The following is a 12586-nucleotide window of genomic DNA, read 5'->3' on the forward strand; positions in this document are numbered from 1 at the left end:
TCTGCCTGTGGGTCCCCTCACCTTGTAGAGTAACAAAGTATGAACAGCACATCAGTGAGGTTAATCTCCTCTGTTGGATCCATGTTTTTACATTTTTCTTCTTTTCTCCTTTTTCCCATATTTCCTCAGCTTGTCATAACTGCAAGAGGTTCAGCAAACTCTCAGAACCTTTGCACATTTATTTGATATATTGTTATTTTCTTGTTCCAATGGTAATGTTTACAACATATTTTGTATTTGCAGGATTTTATTAAGGTCTTGGCAAATCTGACATTTAGAAGCTCAAGGACCTGCTTCGAACCTCTAACTTTGCCTGCCTTGACTTTTAGAAAAAATGTCAGGCTTCCCTCACTTCACTGTGTTTTTCTAAAATTAAATGTGCTTGTTTTGCAAATATAGAATGTACTGTAGAAGTGGTTTTCTCATCTTATAGACAAATAAACCAAAGCCACACCAAATGTTATAAAAGAGAGATTTTATTCTACACTTCTAGAACTGTAGATACCTTAATTTAAAATTCCAAAATTCGTGTGACTATGTACCTATTGATTAATTTCACACTAAATGCAGTACAATCTACCATGCACAGGGAAAGACCAGGACTAATTTTGTAGTTACATTTTTATTTTCAATTAGCAAATGTGTAAATGTGTAAAGGTTTAAAGGTATTCTCACCTCAAGAACTGCTTGCTGAGTTCACATGTACCCTTAAAACAAATGTAGGACATTTTCTTTTGTGGTTTTGGTTTTGGAGCATACATCAGATCACAGAGACATGATATTTGATCTCTGTGGACAGATTTCTGACATTTTTGTGAAGACAAACTGTAGCTATTTATGTTTCCCTCTGTATCCATAACACTTATCAACTGTGCCCCATTCTAGAACTGTTTAAAGGTCTTTGGGGCCCAAACTCCAGGCCCTGGTTTTCAAATGTTCCTGTGGTGAGATTTTCATATAAGACCACAAAGTATAAACCTTGTTGTCTCTAAATGCAGTCCTCCTTTAGGCAGTTTATGTTTCTTACTTTTTTTCTTCTATTTGCTCCAGCTTTTTCCCTCTTCTTGACTTTTTGAGTGTTTTAAGTTCTTAATCATTTTACCTTTCTTTTTCCAGACACTTCAGTGATGGAAACAAATCCAAACTTTTATTCTTCTATAAAAGTTTGAGGAACATCTTGTGCAAATTACAGTCTGTTTCACATTGGGAACAGAGTGACACCACCCCAGGCAGTGCTCCAGGAAGAACTAAAGCCACCATATGTGTGGGAACTTAACAAAGCAAAGAGGCAGAGCCAGGCAAATTCACCTCTGCAGCCCATGACTGTTATGCTAAGAAATGGATGTTTTTATGGAAATCAGTACCAAAGCTACTTTTAAGCTGGAAACTAGACAAGCAGGAGTGAGGGATCCTCTTGTGGCCTGTAAGCAGAGCTCTGAATTCAGGCAACTGCACAATTGCACCATCCCCACAAGAACATTATAGTGGCTTTTTCCTCCAAAAGCTACAGTGCCTTTCACACCTCTGATGTGCAGAGGGGAAGTGTTGTCTACCAGTCCCTTCTCATGATGTACATCATCCCCACACCTGCCATACAGCCAAGCATGAAAAGGAAGAGGTGGCACTTTGGTATCTTTCAATACCTTCACCCACTTTTGGGTTGTGATAGTAAGGTGGCAGTTCTGGCAGATCTTGATACTCTTTCCCTCTCTCACCACCATCTGATGCATGTAAATCATGCAGGAGGAAGTTTGGATTGGTGCATTTGTTCAAGATGCAGAGGTCCCTGTCTCAGTATTCTTTTGCATTCTTCTCAGTATTCTTGCCTAAGACATAAACTGCACAACATGAGTTGTTCATGCTGTTTCTACACATAAAGAAGTTGTTTAGCCTCTTGCCAGCTTAAAAATGTTCAAGATACCCAGTCTTGAAGAAATACACAAAGCAACATCATTCTCCCATTTAGCTATGAGCAAGTCAAGGAAAGAGCTTGATAAATCCAAGGCTTGCTCAAAAAGAATGAGCAGAATTTGTACAGGGGTTGGTTTGCTGTGTGTGTTAGAACAGTTGAGGTAAATGGGACACTTTCTCTTCCATCACCACAAAAGTAATTTTAAAAAGAATCTCTCTCAAAAAAAAAAGCTTCTAGAATCTTGTTCTTAAACATTAAAAAGATGTGTTTTTTCCCTTTGTGAAGGGGAAATTGAAAATCACAGTATTGTGAAGATTAGCACAGCTAAAACAGATAATCCTCACACCAGTCCTGCTGGCAACTCCTTCAGTAATTTTGGCAGCCAAATGTGAGGCCTGCCAAGAGCACAAAGAAATCCAGCCAGGAAGACAGCTACAGTCCTATATACCCATGCTGGAAAAAAACACATTCTGGATCTTGCTGCCTGTGCTCTGAGGCTTGCCAAGCACAGCCTAGGAGTGGCCACACACGTGCTGGCTTTCACAACACAGAAACAGAGGAAAACAGGAGAGCTGTGTGAGTCACAGCCTGAGCAGCGAGGAACATGCTGCCATAGTTTTTTTTTCTTCTAGAAAGTACTAGAAAAGGCTTCCTGAGAAGTCAAGGCCAGAGTGCACATATTTTGTCTAATGTACAGGAAGAACTCTAGTCTAGACACAGACTGCACACATGTGAACCACATTCCCTGGGTTCACTGGCAGCAGACTGACCTTCATAAAGAACAACTGATTTTCTACACAGGGGGAACTGGGCATCTGCCAGCAAGGACAGGGAACTCCCCCAGGACAGTGCTGAACCCAGCGCTTCTCAAAGCCACCATGACCCCACCTGGCCCACCCCATCTCACCAGCCCCAGTGTGGGGAGCAGGGAAGGAGGAGGCAGTGCAGGGCATGGAAGAGCTGAAGGAGTGACAGAGCACAGAAAGTGGCTCCACAGGAAGTCCCAGCAGCTTCACATAGGGGATGAGAGTGGCCCTGAGTATGGCCTGCAGACAGACCCACATGGTGGGTCTGGGCTGAAAATGGGGGGAAACAAAGAGCAGGGCAGAGGAACAGGTTTCCCTAAAGGAATGCCAATACACCATCCCACAGGCAACAAAGGTGAGAAGAGGATGCTGAATGAGCCAATGATTTCTGCTGATCACGCAGGCTTCTTCAGGACAACAGCCAAGGACCCAAGGACAGCAGAGCTGCCTCTAGAGACCAATGGACTGACTGAGTAAATCAGTGAAATGGTAGGGAGATTAGAAGATACTTTTTTTTGCCTCTTTTTCAGCAGACTGAGTGGCAATGTGTCTCTCACAGTCTGCCTGTCTTTGGCAGATTGAGCATGTTTATTATTGCACTGGAGCTTTCATGTGTTTGCAAAATGCTCATATCCACACAAAGAGTGCCTTGTCAACTAAGTCAACAAAAGATCATCTTTGCAAAGTTTTATTCTATACCCTTGGTTTCAGAAACCTGTACCCAAGCTACAGAAACCAAATCAAAGCAGTGAATTGCAAAACTTTTCTCTTCAAGCACATGAGCAGACCTGTTTTTCATTAAATCACTTCTCCTGTGTCCAAAAGCAGGATACTGCACACCCTAATCTGCTCCAGATGCTGAAGGAGAGAAAGGACACAACTTCTGGTTGATGTTGTTGAATCAGTATCACCCACTAAGAGGGTCATATCCACACTGGAGCATTCTCTGCTCCTTCCAACTCCCTCCACCCCCTTAACTATGGAAACACCTTAAGAACAAGGTGATGATTTCTGAAATGAGGGAGCATGCCTGCAAGAAACCACCTAGTCTGTGAGCAGCAAAGTCAGACCAGGTCAGGGAGGTGAGTTCCACCCTGTACTTCAAGAGGGGACAGTAAAGGGATCTGCCCATCAATGCAGATCCCAGGGAAAAGCAGTTTCTCCTCCCCCAGCAAGGTCCCAGCCCCTCAGTTCATTCAAAATGGCTGCAGGTCAGCAGCTGGATCACATGTGGACTTGTCGAACTCCCCCCCAGCCCTGCTTTCCAAAATGTGCCTGCTGGCCTTTCAAAATGAGTCCCAGCATTTTCTGAATACCAGTAAGTCACAAGGTTCTCCAGGGGCCGTTCTGGCTTCTGCCTTGCTCAGATGATGACAAGCGCTATCTGCTTCCCGTGGTTCTTAGGTTTTCCACAAAGGAAGGAGGTTTTTTGGTCCTGTAGGCAGGAGTGCCTGGGATCCGGGCCCCTCTGATGGTACTGATGTAAGGCAGAAGGGGAGGCTCCCTCACCACCAATGCAGTGCCCTTGGGAGTGTAGGCTCGGAGCAGCAATTCCTCTTCTTCGTGAGCCGTCACTGCCACCCAGCCTGCACAGCCAGAGAGAATACAGACAGTGAGGAAGACAGGTCCCCAGGACCAAAACAAAGTTCTGACACAAACTGCTGCCTCCCAGAGTGGCTACAAATCTGAGCTATCCTCGTGTGGTTGCTTGAGAAACCAAACTCAAAGGTCATCTCCAGCCCTTTCCCAGCAGAAGGCAGCACCTAAAGCCAGGTTACTCTTCTCAGACACAGCTCTTTCCTCGTAAACTCAAAAGGGATGGTGGGAACTACAAAAACACAAGAATGAAGCTTTCCAATCAATGGCCCTTTCCCTCTCACCTGGACAGCTGACAGTGTCACAGCCATTCCTGATGCTGTAGAACCTGTATGGCAGCCAGAACATAAAGTATTCCAATGTTGCCATCCTGTACAAGCATGGCTGCCATTCTCCATTCTTGGAGGCTGCCACGCTTCAGCTGGACAAAGTCTGCTGCTATGATTTTGTGTTGTTCACTGTCCTGCTCTGAGCAGGAAATACAGCTTCAGCCCTTCAGAGGCCTCTTCCCATCAATGTTTCGAAGATGCAGACCCTGCAAAGCAAACTAATGAAGAAATATTAAATTACCTGCAGAGGAAAGCTTGATATCTGCAACTGCCTCAGTGGTACCAATTCCTTTCAGTGTAATGTCCTGAGGGACAAGTGGGGGGAACTCTTTCATTCTCTCTTCCCCACCCATGGGAACCTAAGATTAAAATACAGAGAAATTATTTAACAGTCAAGAGATTCTTCAGCATTCCTACCTCAAACTGGCAAGCAAGGCACAAGGAAGAATAAAGACATTAAACATTTGTTAGCCTATTAAGAGCTGGACTGAAAACCTCCAGGAGTTATTTCATGTTTGTCAGAACAGTCAGGATGACACCCAGAGGAACCCTGTGGGAGGTGAGCAAAGATGGAGTGCCCACTGCAGAATGCAGCTGGTGGATCAGGCTAGCTGCCTTGATGTGAGTGACAGCACTTGTTCTCCATGTGCACAGGAATGGAGATACCAGGACAGGGACAGCTCACCCCATCTCCCATCCTCTGCAAGTGCTACACAGAACATTGCCATACCAAGGAAGAAGTCAGACCACCAAGAGATGAAGACACCTGCAGAAGATCCAGCAGGGAAAGAATAAGAAAAGTAAATTTTTCAGCTGCAATCTGTTCTGAAACCCCAGTCTGCAGGTTTGCCATGGAAAATATCCCCGTTGTGCACTTTAAGGCTGTTCAAGAAGAGCCAAATATGAGTAAGCAGAGCACTGCAAATCTTATCAGCCTAAATTCTAGAAGCAGAACCTCTGCTGAAAATGCATCATCTTGGGTGCTCTTTCCTAACACACTTCAGCCACAGAGTCTGTGCAAGACTGCTCCACAGGGCATCTCCACTCACCCACTGCACAAGTGCCCAACTCCTGATACCTGTGGATGTTCCCTGTCAGTTGTGCCCCAGACAGGGGTCCTGCCTACCTGCAGCCACAAGCTCCCCCCACCACCTCCCCTTACCTTTAGGAACTCTTGGCCTGCATGCTTCTCATAGAGGGTGTCTGCATTACTCAGTGTAGTAACATGGACTGGCAACAGGTTAGAAGCCAAGACAGAAAACCAGGCAGGCTTTTCTCCCTGAAATAAATACCAAAAGGATGTTAATTATGCTAAGAGAAAAGCAGCCCTGCATTGCTCCCTCCTGCCCCATTTCTTTCCTGCATGTTGAAAACCTGCCCTACTGGATGTCCCCTCCCTGTTTGAGAGGTCCCTGCCTCTGCCAAAGACAGCAGCCAGGGTTTATATAAAACTGGGATTTGAGTTTCCAGAAGAGAAGACCCACAGCTTCACCATCCTGCCTCAAAGCACCCCCAATGCCACATTTACTGCCAGCACAGCTGCTCAGCTCAGGTAAATCATCCAAGAGACATCTTTGCTCTCATTTAATTCACAAGAATAAACTCAGTGTGGTTATTCAGTGCAAGATGTGATGGACATCTGGTCTGGTGCTTCTTCTCCTATCACTCTACACTTCTAATACGCAGTGCTCATTCAAGAAGACTTGGTTCCAGCTGCTCTCAAGCTAAGCTGGTGGAGCAATTTCAGCAGGCACTCTCATCACATTTGCAGGAATAGAAAACAAGGTCAGAGAGGGGAGAGATCTCTCCAAACACTGCTAGCAGCCAGAAATAAGGGCAGGAATTCCTTCAAGCTCAAAGGTGTAAGCTGAGGCAGGAGCTTCTGTCATGATCTGAGCACAACTGTCCTCCAAGATACCAGGAGAGATACACAAGATTGATACATTGATGTGTGCTCCTGCCATGCCGGTACATTTTTTACTTTCTAGAATCCTGCCCCCTCCACCTTTCTGGTTTTCTTCCAGCAGGTCAGGAGTGTCCTTAGCAAAGTACCAATTCAACATTTCTGTGGTGATCTTGGAAAGCAGACTGAAACAAAGGAATAGCCATACACACCCCTAAAACAGGACAAGCTCCTGAGAAAATTATCTAAGACTTATGATAATGTCTAATGTTCTTATGAAAGAAACTGCCCATTACAGAGGAAGCACCATGGCAGGTCAACTCCACACAGTTCAATAAAGGTGTATGGCATGGGATTTTTAATAAATGGAAGAAATTATTGGCAGGGGACACACACAATACATTTGAAAAATACTTTTACAGAAACTAAAATACACATGCAATTAATTGCTTCCTCAGGCAAGTTCTTCAGAGGTCTGCCAGGAAAGAAAAATGTCTATGCTCTTCTCTCTTAGCAGGCAGCTTTCACAAAGCACAGAAATGAGGAAACCCACCTATTTTCCCTGTTAATTCTGACATTCTCCTCCCTCCCTCACACTTCTCTGTATGTCATGGGAAGTACATTAAACTGAAGATGTCTGTCAGCATTCAAAAGCAGTTCCCATTATACACTCTGTAATATTGCATGCTGGTACCAGGAAACAAACCTTCCAGCTACTCATCCCAAGGCATTTTGACTTCATGCAACGATTCAGGAACTGATTCATCATCTCCAAAGCAGCAATGAAAGGGTCTGGGAAAGCTACCCAGAAAGCCTTTTATGGCTGGGACTGCAGTAAGAGATGAAGCAGCTGCTCCCAAAATCCTTTCTTCCCTTACCTCTAAGTAGTCTATACGCCCCAAGGCTGCTAAAAACAACACCATTCCTGGCTTGAGAATGAAGGTTCGTGGAACAATGGCATGTGATGGCAAAACAAGCTTTACTTCCTTCTCTGTTAGGAGATTCAAAACCTGCAAAATAAATTGTCATAACTCATTCCAGATGTTTCAATGGGAACAATGAATTTAGTATTGGCATTATATTGATAGAAGAAAAGATCAATCAAAGCAATGTCAAGAACATCTGACACAACAGTTCAATTCTGGTCCACCCAGTAAGTGAGAAACAGGAACAATGTCCCCTGCCAAAATCTGCCACAGACAATCTGCTTGTCCTCCACTCAGATTGAACACTGAGTGCAGGAACAAAACTTGATCTGAAACTTGGCATGGAGATCTCCAAAGGAGAGCACAAGAATAATCAGAATCAGAAACAGAAGCAACTATTTCTGGATGTGGGAAGTATTTTCCACAAGTATTAAACTCCAGAAGAAGGGAAGAACACATACAATCTCAAGTTACCAAACCAGGTCTCGTAGCTGATGCCAGTCTTTACACTAGCTATCAGAGACCAAAGTGCAGGTTAGTAAAGCATGTTATGGTCAAATGGACAAATAGATCACTAGAAAACCAGGAGTCTTCCTAGTGTTCATGAAAGCAGCACCTGACTCAACCCGTAAAGTGTCAGCACAGTCCTTGCACTTCATTCTCCTCAGAACCTTCCTGTCTGCCTGTACTATTAAATCTTCCTCAGAAGATGACCTACAGTTCTGCATGGGTATTAGAAACACCAAAAATCAAAACATGCCTGTTTTAGACATGTGCACTTTGTGAGCACTGGCTTCAGCGGGGCATTGCCCTACTGACAAAGGCCTGACACATTGCAGCCATAGCAGCAACATTGCAGATACTCCTAGCTTCAGGAGAATGCCTTCTCTAAGATGTGGTTTAGTCATACAGCTCTGGTTATCCTCCTAAGCTCCACCTTCTTCCATAGGCTGGGAGAGCTGAAGAAGTGTCAGCTCCATTGGGTGATGCTGGTGTGAACTTGCTAAGAGCACTCTTGCTTACTTCCCCTGGTTCAGAGGTTGTGGCAGCTTGGTGACACAGCCCTGCAGCACCTTTGCAAAGCTGGCAGTATTGCACTACTCAGAATGCAACAGCATTACCACATGAACCCCTCTCGAGTTAAACCTTATCTTAATACAATTCCCAAGCTGAGAGAATCCTAATGCCAGGACTACAGCAGAAGCACTCTCCCACAGGCCCAGCTAAGGCAGAACAGCCCTCCCAAACCCTGTCACCCCAAAACACAGCACCACAGAGTACCCACACAGTCTTCCTTTACAATTCCTGGAGTGTCAAAACACCACCGAGCATCCTTCACTTCGTTGTGAGTGAACTCCTCCCTTTCCTCAAGCTTCTTAGGGGCATCTATAGGATCTTCATCCATGCTGTAGGAGAGTGTGTCAGGGTCGAAGTCAATCTCAGCACTAGACTTCTGCTGTTGAAATGTTCTTCCAACTCTTCCTGGATTAAAAGGAAAGGTTTTCCTGGTAATTTACTTTTTAACTTGCTTTCCTTCAACCAAACATCTGCCCCTTTCATGGCTTAAAAGAGATGCACATGAGTAGTATAAAGGTGATAAAGACACTATGTATATTTGAAATTCATGTGCTCAAAAGCCAAAATGATAAGAAATCCCTTCTATAATTCTTGCTTAGCACTCCTCATGCCCCAAAATCTCAGCAGGGAACAGATCACAGACACTCAGTTATTTCCAATTTATGGTAAAGTAGGCTGCCTTCTATTTTCAGTGCTTCAGACTGCCAAACACAGAATTATCTGAAAACCAGACCTATCTTCTGGCACCCCCCTCTTTTGAATACAAACTAAAATGATGTACAACCCCTGTAGCCTGCAGCCCAAATGTGATTACTTAAAATTAAACTTATTTTCCTTATTTAGGAACAAGAGATGGCCCATACTGTGATATCCTTGCAAACTACTGAGCTATCACAATTTGCCAGCCTCCTTCAGAGAGGAGATGCATTGCACAGGGGAACCCTCTGCTACTACAGCAGCTGATAGGTATTCAAAACTACTAATGATGCTGCTTATAAAGGAGATAGAGGTCTTGCCCCCACTAATCTGGGAGCAAACATTGGTCAAAATAATTTAACCTTTGTGTAGTGCAGTGTTTTCATTATGGGCAGAAAGGTAACACCTTTACTCACCCACTAGGTAACCTTGCTTTTTAAGTTGATTAAGGTACTTTTTTTCTTCACTGCTTAGCTGATCTTCCGTTTTTGTTGCCTCTTCTTTTAGCCTCTCCTGCCTTCGGAATATCCTGTCACACGTAGGGTTAATAATTGGAAATTTCAACAGGTTCAGTGTTGTTCCTGGAAAAACAAACAGAAGGCACTTTTGGATCTCAGACTGCTTGTCACATTTCAGCTCTGAGGAACAAGATTACAAAAAAACTGCTTCTCTAATTTTTTGGTGAAACCCAGTAACACAAAATCAGAGGTAAAACTACAGCTGCTCCCATAAACTACCAGCCTCCCAACTTGGGGAAGCAAAAACAAGCCATCCACCTGCTTAAGACCTGTTCTCACACATAGTTTGAATAAAAGGGTCTCAAAGCTGAGTGGTGCCAAGGCTGTCTTAGTACACTCCATTCAAGCCTCAACTCCAGACAGCTTGGTCTGTCCTACAGGTGCTCACCACTGCACCTCCCAGCCTCTCCAGACTGGAGGACACCTCTAATGCATAGGGACGGGCAAGGCAAGCACATCAGGTGCCATCCTAACTGGCAGGGGTGCACACAGACCCACACTGGTTTAACGAGCTTCTTAGTGCTACAGGATGTACAGTACCCTCAGCACATGCATCCCACTCCTGCTGCCTCCTGTGAGGAATCACAGGATCAATTAGGCTGGAAAAGACCTCTGAGATCATCACCACATTGACTAGACTATGGCACTGAGTGGCACATTCAGGCACAGCAACTCCATCACCTCCCTATGCAATCCATTCCAATTTGTAATTACCCTTTTGGTGAAGAAATTCCTGCTAATGTTCAACCTAAAGCTACCCTAGTGCATCTTGAGGCTATGTTCCCTTCTCCTGTCACTGGCTGCCCTGGAGAAGAGGCTGATTCCCACCTGGCTACAACTTCTTTTGGATAGATGCAGAGTGATAACTGTGGGAATCCACAACATCAGAGGATTTTGGGAAAGCTGCAAAAGGCAGGCCTCAGAGACAGCAGAACTGTGATTAGAGCTAAGCAGTAGCCATGAGATAGGTCAGCAGAAAAATTATTTAAAAAGTAGAAAAGCAAGGACAAATAGAACAATGGTCTGTGTATTAACGCTTGTCTAGCCTAACTCCCTAAGCTACAGAAAAGTTTATCTAGCAAGATATTAGGAAGTTTGAAGCTTAATAATGGAGCTCTGTGCATTGTGTTTTAAGGCTTACAAGGAGGTATTGTATTTGAAATAAGCAAGCATTGTTATAACCAAAGGCACTTGTTCCTATAGTGGTTGGATAGAACTACTGTCAATATGCTTTTACTTTGTGTGATTATAAAAAACTTATAAAGTAAGTTGTAACGTTAAGTTCTTGGTCTGCTGCCTGGGATGTGAGCTGCTGGCATCTTCCCATTGTCATAACCATGTAATGAGACTGATGCTGAAAAATAAAACAGCACATTCCTCAGCAGTCCCGTCTTGTTCGTGATTTGTACATGGACCCCCAGCCGGCGATAATAACATCTCCCAAGGCCCCTTTTCTCCGGGTTAGACACTTCAGCCACTCCTCACAGGTGAAAAACTGAAGCATGGCACACCTGTGGAGCTTGGTGCCCACCACTGAGGAGCTCAGGGTGGCACGTACTACTTTGGTGACAGGTTCTCCTGCTGCAGGGGTGGCCGAGAGCAGCCCAGAGGCGCACAGCTCACTGTTATCTGCACCCCCCACATCCCCCACTACCCGTGCTACAAAGGGCCGAGCAGTGCACTGACCTGGCCAGGGGGACACGGTGGCCCTGTCGATGATGTCGGGGGCGCGGGACTTGCAGTAGTCGGAAAGCAGCAGGGTGTTGAAGAGCGTGGACTTGCCGGAGTTGGTGGCGCCCAGCAGGTAGACATCTCCGGCGCACTTCCAGGAGCGCTGCAGCCGGCTGACCAGCCCCTCCACGCCGTAGCCGGTCTTGGCGCTCACCAGGCGGATGTCCACCAGCGCGGGTCCCCGGAGCCCGGCCCGGGCGCAGGCGGCCGCCACCCGCCGCCGCAGCCGCCCCAGGTGCCCGCGGCAGTCTGCGGGCAGCAGGTCCACCTTGTTGCCCACCACCAGCACGCCGGCGGCGGGCACGTCGGGGCCCAGCAGCGCCGGCAGCTGCGGCAGCACGGGGTCGGGCAGCTCCATCACGTCGAGCACGTAGAGCAGCAGCGGCCCGCGGCCGTGGCGGGGCGGGCGGCGCAGGGCCGCGCTCACCACGCGGCGGTGCTGCTCGGGCGGCAGCCGCAGCCGCAGGGCGCTGCCGTGGTGCGCCAGAGCCCAGCACCGCTGGCACACGGCGCCGCGCAGCCCCGCGGGGCCCTCGGACGCCAGGCTGCGGTACCGCTCGGCCGGCACGAAGCCCGGCGCGCCGTCGTGCCCGCACTGCAGCTCGGCCCCGCAGCCCGAGCAGCTCACGCCGCTCGGCGGCACCGACGGGTCGGACAGGCTCGGCACTGCCGCCGCTGCGCCCCGCTCCTGGCGCGGCTTCGGCTTCACCTTCAGCTCCCGCTCCTGCCGCGGCTTCAGCTTCAGCTCCCGCTCCCGGTGCAGCGCCGTCGCCGCCGCCCTCTCAGCCGGGTCCGGTTCGTACTCGAGGAAGACAAAGCGCTCCTGCTCCTCGCCATGGCCCGCCGCCGCCGCACCGCACGGCCGCAGCGGGGCGCGGAGCGGGGCGCGGGCCAGGCGGGCCAGGAGCGAGGGGGCCAGGCGGAGCATGGCGGCGCCGGACACACCGACGGCGGCGCCGGACACACCGACACCGTGCCGCGGGGCGCGCGCGCCTGACGTCACGGAGCGCGCGGGCGCCTGGCGGGAGACGCGGGCGTGACGCCACAGGCCGCGCAGCCGCCGTGCCGCCACCGCCGCCGCCGGCCCGCGCT

General features: G+C 47.6%; 1 protein-coding gene across 1 annotated transcript; it reads right to left on the reverse strand.

The window, feature by feature from the left end:
- Positions 1-458: 458 nt before the first annotated feature.
- NOA1 (nitric oxide associated 1) lies at positions 459-12497 on the reverse strand. Its single transcript, XM_054633493.2, has 7 exons — positions 11450-12497; positions 9662-9826; positions 8758-8954; positions 7425-7556; positions 5806-5922; positions 4885-5002; positions 459-4304 (listed from the first exon to the last, which is right to left on the reverse strand). Exons 1-7 carry the CDS (start codon positions 12420-12422, stop codon positions 4099-4101), a joined length of 1908 nt encoding a protein of 635 aa, XP_054489468.2. The 5' UTR covers positions 12423-12497; the 3' UTR covers positions 459-4098.
- Between the last annotated feature and the right edge of the window lie 89 nt (positions 12498-12586).

Source organism: Agelaius phoeniceus, chromosome 4, assembly GCF_051311805.1.
Source record: "Agelaius phoeniceus isolate bAgePho1 chromosome 4, bAgePho1.hap1, whole genome shotgun sequence".
In the NCBI taxonomy this organism is placed as follows: domain Eukaryota; kingdom Metazoa; phylum Chordata; class Aves; order Passeriformes; family Icteridae; genus Agelaius; species Agelaius phoeniceus.

Coding starts and splice junctions, on each gene's coding strand:
- NOA1 (XM_054633493.2), bottom strand. CDS start 12,422: ATGCTCCGCCTGGCCCCCTCGCTCCTGGCCCGCCTGGCCCGCGCCCCG. Junction 8,955..9,661: donor AAAGCAAGGTTACCTAGTGG/GTGAGTAAAGGT, acceptor CTTTTAATCCAG/GAAGAGTTGGAAGAACATTT. Junction 5,923..7,424: donor GGCGTATAGACTACTTAGAG/GTAAGGGAAGAA, acceptor TATTTATTTCAG/GGAGAAAAGCCTGCCTGGTT.